General features: G+C 40.8%; 2 protein-coding genes across 2 annotated transcripts; one reads left to right on the forward strand and one right to left on the reverse strand.

Annotated features, from left to right (window-relative positions):
- Positions 1-2,472: 2,472 nt before the first annotated feature.
- LOC126235605 (THAP domain-containing protein 1 B-like) lies at positions 2,473-10,616 on the reverse strand. Its single transcript, XM_049944320.1, has 3 exons — positions 10,538-10,616; positions 10,206-10,464; positions 2,473-2,580 (listed from the first exon to the last, which is right to left on the reverse strand). The coding sequence occupies exons 1-3, from the start codon at positions 10,606-10,608 to the stop codon at positions 2,506-2,508; spliced, it is 405 nt and encodes a 134-aa protein (XP_049800277.1). The 5' UTR covers positions 10,609-10,616; the 3' UTR covers positions 2,473-2,505.
- A 455-nt stretch (positions 10,617-11,071) lies between these two features.
- Positions 11,072-14,410, forward strand: LOC126246789 (uncharacterized). Its single transcript, XM_049948426.1, has 3 exons — positions 11,072-11,202; positions 11,531-11,854; positions 12,687-14,410. Exons 1-3 carry the CDS (start codon positions 11,157-11,159, stop codon positions 14,408-14,410), a joined length of 2,094 nt encoding a protein of 697 aa, XP_049804383.1. The 5' UTR covers positions 11,072-11,156.
- Positions 14,411-15,083: the final 673 nt, after the last annotated feature.

Consider the following 15,083-nt stretch of genomic DNA (forward strand, 5'->3'; position numbering starts at 1 on the left):
TGGCCAAGCTGTTTTATATCATTACATGCATCCAGCTGCGAAAGATTGCAATTGAGTAAGCAGAGGCTAACAACATTGCAAACAATTTTGACAAGTCATCTAGGTTAGCTGGAGAGAATTGGCTAGCTCTATTTTTAAAAAGAAACCCAAGTATTAGCATGAGAAAACCTGAAGCAAATAGCATTAATACACTCCTGGAAATTGAAATAAGAACACCGTGAATTCATTGTCCCAGGAAGGGGAAACTTTATTGACACATTCCTGGGGGCAGATACATCACATGATCACACTGACAGAACCACATGCACATAGACACAGGAAACAGAGCATGCACAATGTCGGCACTAGTACAGTGTATATCCACCTTTCGCAGCAATGCAGGCTGCTATTCTCCCATGGAGACGATCGTAGAGATGCTGGATGTAGTCCTGTGGAACGGCTTGCCATGCCATTTCCACCTGGCGCCTCAGTTGGACCAGCGTTCGTGCTGGACGTGCAGACCGCGTGAGACGACGCTTCATCCAGTCCCAAACATGCTCAATGGGGGACAGATCCGGAGATCTTGCTGGCCAGGGTAGTTGACTTACACCTTCTAGAGCACGTTGGGTGGCACGGGATACATGCGGACGTGCATTGTCCTGTTGGAACAGCAAGTTCCCTTGCCGGTCTAGGAATGGTAGAACGATGGGTTCGATGACGGTTTGGATGTACCGTGCACTATTCAGTGTCCCCTCGACGATCACCAGTGGTGTACGGCCAGTGTAGGAGATCGCTCCCCACACCATGATGCCGGGTGTTGGCCCTGTGTGCCTCGGTCGTATGCAGTCCTGATTGTGGCGCTCACCTGCACGGCGCCAAACACGCATACGACCATCATTGGCACCAAGGCAGAAGCGACTCTCATCGCTGAAGACGACACGTCTCCATTCGTCCCTCCATTCACGCCTGTCGCGACACCACTGGAGGCGGGCTGCACGATGTTGGGGCGTGAGCGGAAGACGGCCTAACGGTGTGCGGGACCGTAGCCCAGCTTCATGGAGACGGTTGCGAATGGTCCTCGCCGATACCCCAGGAGCAACAGTGTCCCTAATTTGCTGGGAAGTGGCGGTGCGGTCCCCTACGGCACTGCGTAGGATCCTACGGTCTTGGTGTGCATCCGTGCGTCGCTGCGGTCCGGTCCCAGGTCGACGGGCACGTGCACCTTCCGCCGACCACTGGCGACAACATCGATGTACTGTGGAGACCTCACGCCCCACGTGTTGAGCAATTCGGCGGTACGTCCACCCGGCCTCCCGCATGCCCACTATACGCCCTCGCTCAAAGTCCGTCAACTGCACATACGGTTCACGTCCACGCTGTCGCGGCATGCTACCAGTGTTAAAGACTGCGATGGAGCTCCGTATGCCACGGCAAACTGGCTGACACTGACGGCGGTGGTGCACAAATGCTGCGCAGCTAGCGCCATTCGACGGCCAACACCGCGGTTCCTGGTGTGTCCGCTGTGCCGTGCGTGTGATCATTGCTTGTACAGCCCTCTCGCAGTGTCCGGAGCAAGTATGGTGGGTCTGACACACCGGTGTCAATGTGTTCTTTTTTCCATTTCCAGGAGTGTAGAATATAAGCATTTACTGAGGAATAGCTTAATGCATATTTTAAAAACTTGGAACATATCTTTGAAAAATGTAAATTTAGAGAGTGGCGAGTGTTCAACGTCGATGAAATGGGCGTAAATACTGTACTGTACAAAATCCCGAGAGAAGTTTGACTCCTAAAGGTGTTAATCAAATAGGTGGGGCCACATCTTGGGAAAGGGGGAAAACGTGACTGTGATATGTTGTTTCAGTGCTGCTGGTACGTACATCCCCCATATGTTTATCTTCCTCATGAAGAGGATGTTAAATCTCTTAAGTAAAGGTGGACCAGTTGGAGAAATATATGGTTGTTCTGTCAATGGCTGGTCCAATGAGATATTATTTTTCGAATGGATCCAACATTTTCAGAACAATGTAAAATCAACTGTTGATGACCCTGTGCTGCTGATTTCAGATAATCACAGCAGCCACATTTCACTTGATATTTTTGAATTTTGTAAAAAACATTCTATTGTCATGGTAAACATACTTCCACACACTTCTCACAACCTTCAACCACTAGATGTTACGTTCTTTTCTTCTTTGAAATCAGCCTTCAATCGTGAATATGACATGTATATTGAGTCACAGGTGTATCAAAAAATTACACCATATGAGTTAGCAAAACTTTTTAATAAGGCATATATTAACGTCACTACCATGGGCAAAGGGCAATCAGGGTTTAAGGCACGTGGGATTTGCTCTTTCAATCCAAACACATTTCAGCATGACAACTTACAACTATGTGAGATCTTCAGAGATGTTGTCCTTGAAGACGAAGAGGTTCCGAATGTAACAAATGGAAATGAAGTGGTTGCATCTACAAACGAGCCAGATATACACAGGCGTCTAAAACTAGGGAAATGAGGGATGCTCAACTACCGGACCTACCGATAGATGGCTCTAGCGCGTGCCGGCCAAAGATCATATCATTGAGTGTCCGCCATATCTGAATTTGGCGAAAAACGAAGTGTCAAAACACGGATGAAAATGTTTTTCGTTCTGCGCCCTGATAAGTCTTTTATATTGGATGTTCTGGATATCTACACATCAACATAATGAAGTGTTTCTAATCTAGTGAGAAAAAACAGTGACAGTTCTGCTATGAAATTCCTAAATTCGAGTGTTTTGGAAGTTTGACAAGCTGACCTATAAATTGTTTACTATTAATTTTATGAGTGCTTTACTTATTTGCCCGTTTTAAAATACTATTTAAGTTTCAATGGAGCTCAACAAATTACCTTGGTTGCCAAAGCTTTTAACTACAGGTATAATTCGGAAAATCAAGTATGGAAAACAGTGAAGACGTGTCTTGAAAAAAAGTTGACATCGTTTGCTTAGGCGTATCTTTACTGACAACAGAAATTACAACTGAACTATTAAAGTATTACCTAGTTATAAACGGAAAAACTGTTATTTTTCTTTATCTGAAGTGATGCATTACCGATCTCCATATATGCTGACACTGTAATTGCAACATTCACTTACGAATTTGGCTCTCTCTTTGATCATAAATTTAAATGCCATGATTTTATTAACGCCTGTATATGACACAGTGTATTTTAACTGAGTGATAAGGTAGAAGCACCAGTTTTTGACAGTGCTTCAGTCTTTGATACGAGACAAGAAATACATTTAAATGAGACAAACAAGGAGGGCAACATTAAGGCTCCTCTTAAATGCATAACTTGTATCATTTGGAAGTTAAGTGTAGTAATAATATTATATTGGACTGATCCATGATGATGTAGGAAGTGAAAGAACTTGTTGAAAATAACATTGATCACCGCTGTTAATTTTAAGGTTGGGGTGTCTTAAAACTGTAATTTTCCAGTCTGACACCCAAATAATGACTGGTACCATGGTTTTATTTTAAAATTGAATTCAAAACATGTCAGTGAGCAAAATTAATTACACTATGAATTACAACCATGGAATTTTATTTGTGTGAATCTTGGTTCCAGTCTTTGATATGGTGTCAATCACTGGAATGACTGGTTGTCATGATATGGCCCAAGCAAAAAACAAACCTGAAAGCGAAAGCTGTAGAAGCTGGCCACACAGGCACCCCAATGGCTGCTACAATCTGTGTTAGACAAGGGTGACATTATATTGCAAATTTAGTGTAAAAAGTTCCATATTGTCTGAATTTGTCTTATACTGACAGGACATTCTAGTCCAGTCGATTTTCTTATCTGCAAAAGTACACTAGCTAATACCAGTGGTGCAAATGTAGTGCCAAATTACAAATCATCCAGTAACAACAGAAGTATTGCTGGACAATGTACAGTAAATAATATGTAATAACCTGAGACATTCAGAATTGGTTTGAAAAAATAGAACAGCATTTGGAAAGAGAGTAACATTTTGAAAATAACAAATGACACAAGTAGAGTTTTCAGTTCTTATGAAAGCTCGCTTACTTTTTCTTTTTTTCTTCTTCCTCTCTCTTCTCCATTCTCAAGGGGAAAATGTGATAAAATAAAAGTGCAAGAAAGTTGTGTACAACGTTGGAAATGATGAAAAAGAAAATCTCAATATGCTTTTAACAGCATATGCTGCTGTAAAGCTTGCTCCTCCTAAGAACATGATTTTCTCCCATTTCTCTCTCTCTCCCTCCCTCGCTCCCTCCTCCATGTGAATAGTATTCCTGTAATAATAGCTAATAGCATACCAAGAACATGAGGGTGTCACAGTGGAGATTTGTTTTCTGGTACAGACGTCTGATACAACTATTCCACAACAAAACTTACTTTCAACAGGTGTGGTAGCAGTGCATTCCCATAGGGTAACATAATATTATGTCCTCCAGGAATCACATTGGGCACACCACTTACAGCATAAACTGTACAGCAACTACAATGTTTTGTGAGCAAGTAATGCCAGTCAGTATCTTTAATTTTAACATAAGTCTTGACTCCCTTAATTACATGCTTATACATGTGCTTTTACTACAGGTTATTGGTAAAGCAAATACTTATTGAATAGGTCTTCACACTTTTAATACTTAGCAGAAATTCTGAAAAAAGTAGGCTAAATTCTTTTATTACTGTATCACCTCTATGGTGAATTAAGAGGTACTGACTGGTTTCGTTGAACATTTAATAGAAGCCTTCTTTTTACCTGCTATTGATGAAGAGCCATTCCAAGTTCGGTACATCACAATCTCTCGCATTTTTCATGAGGTTTGTTATTCTGTACACTAATATTTCTTCTTCTAAATGGCAAATATTGCATTCAGACATTGTCAATATTAAAGGTAATTCATGAAATAAATTATATTTAAACCAGAAAATTAAAGGTTCCACATGACAGATGAAAAGTACGTTGTTACGCACATGTATGTACAGATTCCAAAATGTCTGTGAATTTGAGTTACAAACTTTTTTAAATAGGAATATGAAGATCACAATACTTTGGGTCTGCAATAACTCAAATGTAAAATTCTTTAGTTTCCTATGGGAAACTTTGTTCTTTACGTGACTCATGCAACTGCTTTCACTCTTAATGGGAAACTAAATGGTTTATGTTAAAGTTAACTTGCAAAAAGTGTAACCATTGTTACATAATTTCTGTGAAGTAAGATTCCTTAATGTTAATTCCTTCCTTTGTCATTGTAACTTGATAATTTCAGTTCCATATGGGACATATGACCTAAAAAAAAAATGAAATGCTTTTATCACTATGACCAAACAAAATCTTTTTAACATGTAGTACACAGTTCAAATCAACAAAAAGTGTAACTGTATAATTAAGGTAAATGTTGATGAAAATTAGGCATGTAACATGAATACTGAAATTTCCTAATCCGCAACTTGTGGTCGTGTGGTAGCGTTCTCGCTTCCCGCGCCCGGGTTTGGTTCCCAGCGGGGTCAGGGATTTTCTCTGCCTAGTGATGACTGGGTGTTGTGTGATGTCCTTAGGTTAGTTAGGCTTACGTAGTTGTAAGTTCTAGGGGACTAATGACCATAGATGTTAAGTCCCATAGTGCTCACAGCCATTTCAACCATTTTTTGAAATTTCCAAGTGTAACTGTAATCACTGTATTCAGTACTTTGTAGTGCTAGAAAGATAATTCTATATGATTATTTGCATTCTGCCGGCCGAAGTGGCCATGCGGTTAAAGGCGCTGCAGTCTGGAACCGCAAGACCGCTACGGTCGCAGGTTCGAATCCTGCCTCGGGCATGGATGTTTGTGATGTCCTTAGGTTAGTTAGGTTTAACTAGTTCTAAGTTCTAGGGGACTAATGACCTCAGCAGTTGAGTCCCATAGTGCTCAGAGCCATTATTTGCATTCTCTTCCCCTCCCCCCTCCCTCAAGACAGGAAAATATAATAGAAAGACCTCCTAGCAAAATAAAGACAAAATTAAGAAAATTAGGTTTTGCCTGAATCAGGCCCCGTTATTCTAGAATGGTTCTAAAGTAATAAGAATACTTACGATCAATTGGAACATTGTGTTCATTCTAAAAAGTATTAAAACAAGAATTAAGAGAGTAACAATTTTATTGCTCTTATGTTGCAGAGTATCCACAAACATTACTGTTTGAAACATAGGGCCACTGCATACTCCATTAGATCACACCCATTCTGTGATTAAACTGTTTTCTTAAAGTGAAAAATTCAAGTTAACATACACTCCTGGAAATGGAAAAAAGAACACATTGACACCGGTGTGTCAGACCCACCATACTTGCTCCGGACACTGCGAGAGGGCTGTACAAGCAATGATCACACGCACGGCACAGCGGACACACCAGGAACCGCGGTGTTGGCCGTCGAATGGCGCTAGCTGCGCAGCATTTGTGCACCGCCGCCGTCAGTGTCAGCCAGTTTGCCGTGGCATACGGAGCTCCATCGCAGTCTTTAACACTGGTAGCATGCCGCGACAGCGGGGACGTGAACCGTATGTGCAGTTGACGGACTTTGAGCGAGGGCGTATAGTGGGCATGCGGGAGGCCGGGTGGACGTACCGCCGAATTGCTCAACACGTGGGGCGTGAGGTCTCCACAGTACATCGATGTTGTCGCCAGTGGTCGGCGGAAGATGCACGTGCCCGTCGACCTGGGACCGGACCGCAGCGACGCACGGATGCACGCCAAGACCGTAGGATCCTACGCAGTGCCGTAGGGGACCGCACCGCCACTTCCCAGCAAATTAGGGACACTGTTGCTCCTGGGGTATCGGCGAGGACCATTCGCAACCGTCTCCATGAAGCTGGGCTATGGTCCCGCACACCGTTAGGCCGTCTTCCGCTCACGCCCCAACATCGTGCAGCCCGCCTCCAGTGGTGTCGCGACAGGCGTGAATGGAGGGACGAATGGAGACGTGTCATCTTCAGCGATGAGAGTCGCTTCTGCCTTGGTGCCAATGATGTCGTATGCGTGTTTGGCGCCGTGCAGGTGAGCGCCACAATCAGGACTGCATACGACCGAGGCACACAGGGCCAACACCCGGCATCATGGTGTGGGGAGCGATCTCCTACACTGGCCGTACACCACTGGTGATCGTCGAGGGGACACTGAATAGTGCACGGTACATCCAAACCGTCATCGAACCCATCGTTCTACCATTCCTAGACCGGCAAGGGAACTTGCTGTTCCAACAGGACAATGCACGTCCGCATGTATCCCGTGCCACCCAACGTGCTCTAGAAGGTGTAAGTCAACTACCCTGGCCAGCAAGATCTCCGGATCTGTCCCCCATTGAGCATGTTTGGGACTGGATGAAGCGTCGTCTCACGCGGTCTGCACGTCCAGCACGAACGCTGGTCCAACTGAGGCGCCAGGTGGAAATGGCATGGCAAGCCGTTCCACAGGACTACATCCAGCATCTCTACGATCGTCTCCATGGGAGAATAGCAGCCTGCATTGCTGCAAAAGGTGGATATACACTGTACTAGTGCCGACATTGTGCATGCTCTGTTGCCTGTGTCTATGTGCCTGTGGTTCTGTCAGTGTGATCATGTGATGTATCTGACCCCAGGAATGTGTCAATAAAGTTTCCCCTTCCTGGGACAATGAATTCACGGTGTTCTTATTTCAGTTTCCAGGGGTGTAGTTATTGAGGGAAATATTTTCTCACACTGAAAGCTATCTGTCAAATAAGTCTCAGAAATTTTTTCATTAATTTCACACAAATCACCTGTTTTTAATGCAAGTGCATATTTTGTAACACCTAACATCTTAAAATAAGCTTATATAATAAATAATTATAATTTTGTTACAATATCTACACAGGATGTAAAGAGTTAATTTTACTTCAATGTGATTCATCGTTTGAAGTTCATCATTATACAACAACAAATCTATGGACAAAATAGTTTTAAAAAATCTGTCAAAATGTCACACCCATCTGCATGAAATGTCCCAATACATAATCTTTTCCAATTTGAGCACTATACATGGTTAAACAATATGAGTTTATTTAACTTCTGCCTTATATTTGATTTGTTGTTTAAAAGTTTCTCAGCGGGCTTTTTTTTCCATATGTTTTTAAGCATGTGCAGGAGTACAGGGATGCAATCTTACAAACAAGTTGAGTCTGATGTAAATCCTCGATCCCAATTTCATAATGGTAATCATGACCAAGAGCAGGAGCAGGAAATGGGTAATCTACAAATTTAATTTTAACACAATGCAAAATCTTGGCCTGTATATATTTCTGTCGCATATACCTAGCAATCACAAACATCTGAAACAGTTTCTGAGTATTCTATAACAGAGTACACGCAGTCACTTGTTTTAAACAGTTTTCCCCAGTTAAAAAAATTTACAAATGCATTTTTATTGGCCATATTGGGAAAAGCATAGAGATAAATACATTCTAATGCACATTTAACATTTCTTGCATGGAGCAGCAATGGAACACCAATGATGTTTAAGCTTTTGATATAATTTTCAGTGTCTGAAAATACCAAGCCAATAAGATTTGTTGTAAAGTCTCAGGAGGCTCTTATACCCTTTACCTAATGGATTTCTGGAGTTCAGAATATCAAAAATCCTATCAATATAATACAAAAATTCTACTGTTGCTTCACTTCCTTTAAAATTCGGATCACCAACCCTCCTCAAAAACTCTATACTATCTGCCACGCTAGAACTCAAAGTCTGTGCAGCTAATGAAACATTCATTTTTCTATTTACACTACTTCTATGTTGTCCTGATAGTTTGTTGGCAAATGTCATACCACCTCCTTGTTGTACCTTGTTCAATTGCTCAATGAAATGCCATCTAATAATGCCAGTTGAGACTCAATAGCAGATACTTCTGCTAGAGCATTTCTGGCCAACTTTATCATATGACACATGTCCAAGATACACTAAACATTGTATTTTTCCACAGGATGAGGAAAGTAGCTTTTAAAATCACCCTTGGAAAAATTTAAAGTACAGTCAAGTGAACGTAAAGTGCTTATATTTACCTTACAGCCATCACATGTAACACACCAAACCCTAATGCCAGAACTATGCAGCCTCTCTAAAGCAGATTTTATCAGTGTGGCCTGATTATTTGCCTGTACACCATTGATAAAGAAATATGCAATCAGGCATTTAAATTTGCCTTTAATAGAGACAAGCATGAAAACCAGAACCTCAGATGGCTGTATTACTTCTTTTACTGAGGCACTTCCCCACCGAAGTCTAAAAAAACCTGTGTACTGCTTAGTTCCTTGGTCCCAAACTACTTGCTTCGTAATTGCCATACTGTCTACAATTAGACATGAATCGCTGAACTGGTCCCTTACAATGTACTTGAAAACATCTTTTAAGAAGCCAGGTCACAGTCTACACTTGCCACCCATTTTGAAATCAATGATGTATGTGGCAGAGGCATTAATTTTTTTCAGGTATTCATATGCTGCTGGTGAATAAAAGTACACAGTCATCGCAAACATTTTCACATTTGTTGTGTATTTATTACCCTTTGATGAGACAGAGTTGTTCACTAAATTGCACACTAATTCCACTTGTATTCCTATCTGATGATTGAGGAAGTTATGTAACTTCTCAGGAAGATGCCCCTTCTCCTTCAATGAACTTATGATGTCATCCAAGGAAAACACTTTCTTCTTCGAAGTTTTTCACGGACACACTTCAGTTTACGTTTTATTTCGTGCACAATGTCTGAGAAAAAAAAAATGCAAGTTTCGGTCGCCTTGTCTTCCATTTCTACTTTCGACTGTATATCACAATCAATTACTGAAGAACCAACTGCACTCTAAATAAGGAAATAATTTCGTTATATACGATTGAAATAACTCAAGGCTTGATGAAAAAATATTATAAGAAAACGTTGGGGGTGTGAAAACATCCTTATACTAACGTTTGCGACACAATTCGCAGCTTCTGCATTGGATAAGTGGGACATGCTTTCCACGGAAGAATTCTCATTGACAACATTCTCCACGCAATCAGTAGCGTCTGCAATGGGCAAATCGAGCACGGATTCCATGACAGAACGCTAAAAACAAAAATATGGACCTGTATTACAACATTGCTTAGACCTTTGTAGCGTACGAAATAAATTCACAAAAGTAAAAAGCGCACACACAGCAAGGAACGTAATTAGCTACCTCAAATGTAGAATCATCGTTGTCACTCAAAATCCTAACAACATGTCGTCGTGGCTGTTTATTTGGTGCATCAAATGTGTCGGAAACTGATGGCACTGCTTCGGGTTTGAAACGTTTCTTCCACGTTCCAGGGCTCACTACGTAATCATCTTGTCGGAAACGGTTTCCGCAAAGAAAACTGCAAGACGTAGGATTAAAATCTTTCCGCTTCACGGAAGTAATCCACGTCTTTAGTAGCTCTGGGTGCTTTAGAGGAAACCTGTTCAAAATCATCGAATTAGCAAACGCACTAAGTCTGTATTTTTATCGTATTGTATCGGTAGTCATATTACCTGTGAAATTGTAAGTCACTCTCCTTACTCCATCGCTTCGTACAATTGAAAGCGGAACAAGAAATCACCATTTCGATAATCCGTAATTCCTTATACACCGTACAGACCGAGAGAAACTTCTTGCCAAATTCGAATATGGCGGGCAATATGGATGACAGTAATCAGCTGGTAGAGCCATCTATCGGTAGGTCCGGTAGTTGAGCATCCCTCATTTCGCTAGCTTTAGACGCCATATACTTGCGTCTCGCGACCCGCTGGTCGCGATGCTGATTGGCTGACAGTTAAATTCATGACGTCGTATACAGTAGCCAATCAGAAGCATAGGTGACATCTGAGCGAATGCAACATCTTTGCTACACAAAACATTCTCGTATTCACAGTTGATGAGCGAATATCCTTGCACCTTGTGAGATTGAGTTATTTCGTTGGAATGGCTGGTTCTGTTGCTTGTTATGTATGTGATAGAGAATATTCAGCAAGGAAGCATTTGAATCCTCATTTGAGAAATGTGCATAAAATTCAGCCAGGTGAAGAAGGTACGATAAAGTGCTCAAAAAGTGACTGTAGCTTTAAATGCAATTTCTTGGCTAAGTTGCGCCTACATGTGGAGCAGGAGCACATGGTTGAGATGGTAAAAGAAATTAGTGAATTTCAAACGAAGGACGGTAAGTAAAGTGTACACTGCCTACTTAAATTAATATCGTCCATTATTATTACATACTTGCCTGACCCGTGGCCATTAGATCTTGTTTTTGTTGGTCAATACAACACGTGCTTATTTGAAAGCGTGAAAAGACTGATTTCACATTAACTGTAAACTTACTGTCTGCTACATTAAGTATAAGTTAAATTATTGCAAATTTAAATGATTAAAATCACACCAGTAACTCGTGAGGGTATCTTAACAGTGCAGGTTTTTTTTTTACTCCTGCTGTGTACTTTGCACTTATTGAATCTGAATGCAATTGTCTTTCATCGATGCTTTTGTTTTAGACTTTATGAAGTGGAAGTCTGAGGAGGAGAGAAAAACAAAAAGTAGTTTTGTCTCTAGTTATGGCACTAAGCGTTTAAAGGATGGCACTGCAAAAACCACCTTTGTATGCCACAGAAGTGGCACATTTTCTTCGAAGTCAGGTGGCAAAAGGTTGTGTAAGTCCCAGGGCACTTGCAAGATGGGAAACCATTGCGTTGCTGCCATAGAGCTTCACGAAGAAGAAAGTGGAATCTGTAGTGTCATTTACTACAGAACACATTTCGGCCACGACCAGAACATTGCTTTTCTGCATCTCAGTGGTTCTGATAGAGAAGCCATCGCTGGTGAGTATTACCTTAATTGTAGAATTTTGCTGGCCTTTCAGTGATCCCCAAGTAAATATGATGTGAAAGTTTCAGAATCCATTGTCAGGCTTGCTGGTAGTTATATGTAGTTGACGATTATTTTTGCAGTGAAGGAGCATTGTTTTTTTACTGCTGAGAAATTAATATTGTTATGGATATGTGATCTGGAGTAAAAGGTGTGAATATATCGATTGGCAGTTCATATGAATACAATTTGTGATGTTAGCTTGAAAGCAGTTGTAAAAGACCAGTTGTTGTGATCCATATTGACCACAATATTGGTGACTGTAATGCCATGTACTTAGGTGTGTGTGAGAGCAGGTGTAATGCATTACAGTAATAAAAGTGTGGAAATAAGTTCTGAAATACTTGTTTCCCTGTGTTATTGCTTGCATCATAGTAGTCTATTTAAGAATAGATCATTAATGCATCTAATAGACTAAAGGCAGTACATTTGTTGTTTCTTGTCCAGCATGTTAAACATGTACTTGTAGACCTCGTAACCATTTGAAAATAGCCTTGGTAGCTGAAACTGGGAAATATCACATTGCAACAGGTGCTTTAATCAGGCCTGTTTATTCTCCCATCCCCAGTGTTTTAATAGTATCTTCAGTACTGTTGGAAGGGTACACTGAATATCCTGTTAAGCCATTTATTAAACTATCTAGTTTATAAGTACTTAGCAAGTGTTATATTGCTTGAATTTATTTTATTGGGGGTGGTTAACTACAGTGTCCTTTCTGAATAGTGTTTTCATATACATACTCAGAATTGGCCTCTTTGTAGTTGGAGTAATTTTAAAATGTTGCAGGTAAAATTGCTGAGGGGGTCACTTTCCAGAGAATTCTGGATGATGTGCGGGACTCAGTTCATTCCAGCGGAGTGGAGAGGCTGCATCTCCTGACTCGGCATGACCTTCATAACATTAAGAGAGACTTCGCCATTGGTGATGATCAACAGCATAACGTTGATGAAGTCAGTGTTGGTATGTGGTTGGAGAAAATGAAAGACTGTGTTCTCCTCTATAAGAAAGAAGGCGAGGCCAGGGAAGATTTTGATAGGACTGACTCGGTGATAGTGTTAATGACTGACTACCAGAAGCAGTTATTACAGAGATTTGGACAAAATATTGTATGTGTAGACTCCACACATTGTACAAATGTTTACAAACTGTTGGTGACCACATTGTTAGTGGTAGACGATTTTGGTTCAGGTATGCCTGTAGCATTCTGTGTTTCAAATCGGGAGACTACTTCCATAATGACTCATTTCTTTAGTGCTGTGAAAGAGAGAGCTGGCATTATAAAAACGTCTGTATTCATGTCCGACGACACTAATACTTTCCGTAGTGCGTGGTCACGAGTCATGGGACCTGCAAAAAATAATCTACTGTGTGCTTGGCACATAGACCGCAGCTGGCGGAATAATTTGAAAAAAGTCCATGGCAGTGAAGAAAAGAAAGCGCTTGTGTACAAAGCTCTTCGTACATTGCTTGAAGAAGTGGACATAGACAATTTTAATGAGCTGCTGGAATCGTTCGTCGGGCAGCTTCAAGCAGATGAAGGTACAAGAGACTTTGGTGTATATTTCTCGTCAAATTACTTATTCCGGCCTCAGCAGTGGGCATACTGTCACCATCGCAATCTGGGTATAAATACAAATATGCACCTTGAAGCAATGCATAGAGTTTTAAAATATTGTTATTTAGAGGGAAAAACAAACAATAGACTTGACAGACTACTTGTTGTGTTGATGAAATTGGTGCGTGACAAACTGTGTGCTCGAATGGTTAAATTGTATAAGGGTGGCCATTCATATAGAATAAATCTTATTGAGGCTCGTCATAAAGCTTCATGTAGTATTAAGGAGAATGACATTACAGTCAATACTGATGGTACAAAGTTTCATGTCAAATCCCAAACACATTGTGGTGTAACACATACTGTGATTTTAAATAACATTGAATGTAAATTGGAGTGCAAGTTGAAGTGCTCCAAATGTAATATATGTATACATGCTTTCAGTTGTTCTTGTGCGGACAGTTTAATTCATTTGAACATATGCAAGCACATTCATGCAGTGTCAATGACGTATGCATTACATTCAAGTGCCACATTTACACCAAGTGAAGCAACGGTGACAGAAGAGGCTTCTGCCATTTTGTGTTCACTGCAAACAAATACTGATGATCACGAGAACACATCTCTGGCCCGAGAACTAGTGTCCACATATCAAATTTTGATTAACCGTGTCAGTTCAGGTAAAGTGTCCACAGAAATCCTGAAGTCACTACAGAAGGATGCAGCTCATTCGCTGTCACTTTTTCAATCAGACTGCAGGGAAGCTTCACGACCCCCCAGCAACGAGAAGGTAAAAGTGCAACGAAGACATGGTAAATGCAACAAACAGCCAAAGGGCAGTTTGAAGAAACCAACTCTTGCTGAAAAAGAAAATATTGTTTCAGCACTGAGGCAGCCTGAAAGTGAAATATTAAATGTTCACGTAGATTCTGACCATAATTACTGTCGGTACTAAGTTTTAGCTGTGTATGTGCTTCTGTACATTCCATGGTTTGTAGGCCTACTGGGGAAACTCGCCATGTAAAACAAAGAGTAACGCATTGTGCTTGGTACCCCTGTTGGTGATGTGGAAACCCAAGTGATATTAATAAAGAAAATAAAAACGTTTGCAGTGTTCTTTTTCAATTGATACCTTTATCCTTTTATTTGCATGTGCAATTAAAACCTTTATTTGAAATACTACTTGATTACATTAAAATGAATTGCTGTGTAACTAGAGTAGAAAATTGACGTCTGCAAAGCTTGTGTGGCATGAATTTGAAGCTCCTTATCACATGATGTACTGAAGTCTGTTGTAACAATACATTGCATAAAAATTAAAAAGATATTTTTCACTTCTGAATCACATTTCAATTTGGTTCATTACTAAGAGTTAAACAGAATAAAATTCAGTGCACTTAAGCTAAGTATCTGATGCTCCCTTATATTTATTTAAAGGCTCTGAATGTAGCAACTTCCTGAAAATTTTTGTATGTGCATTCCTACAGTAATTGACCAAGGAAATTGGTGGTAAAGAATTTCACAGTGTTCAGTCTGAGGAAATAAGGTGCAATTACTGAGCAGAGTGGTGCGGTTAGTATGATTTACAGAATACTGAGAATTGTAAAGACAAGTGGGACACTATTTTC

Source organism: Schistocerca nitens, chromosome 1, assembly GCF_023898315.1.
Source record: "Schistocerca nitens isolate TAMUIC-IGC-003100 chromosome 1, iqSchNite1.1, whole genome shotgun sequence".
Taxonomy (NCBI): domain Eukaryota; kingdom Metazoa; phylum Arthropoda; class Insecta; order Orthoptera; family Acrididae; genus Schistocerca; species Schistocerca nitens.

Excerpts from the sequence above, each read along its gene's own strand:
- LOC126235605 (XM_049944320.1), bottom strand. The coding sequence starts at position 10,608 with ATGGTGATTTCTTGTTCCGCTTTCAATTGTACGAAGCGATGGAGTAAG. Across the intron at positions 10,465-10,537 it reads AGTGACTTACAATTTCACAG|GTTTCCTCTAAAGCACCCAG; the intron begins GTAATATGACTA and ends GATTTTGAACAG. Across the intron at positions 2,581-10,205 it reads ACGATGATTCTACATTTGAG|ATATGGCGGACACTCAATGA; the intron begins GTAGCTAATTAC and ends CGCCAAATTCAG.
- LOC126246789 (XM_049948426.1), top strand. The coding sequence starts at position 11,157 with ATGGTTGAGATGGTAAAAGAAATTAGTGAATTTCAAACGAAGGACG. Across the intron at positions 11,203-11,530 it reads TGAATTTCAAACGAAGGACG|ACTTTATGAAGTGGAAGTCT; the intron begins GTAAGTAAAGTG and ends CTTTTGTTTTAG. Across the intron at positions 11,855-12,686 it reads TGATAGAGAAGCCATCGCTG|GTAAAATTGCTGAGGGGGTC; the intron begins GTGAGTATTACC and ends AAAATGTTGCAG.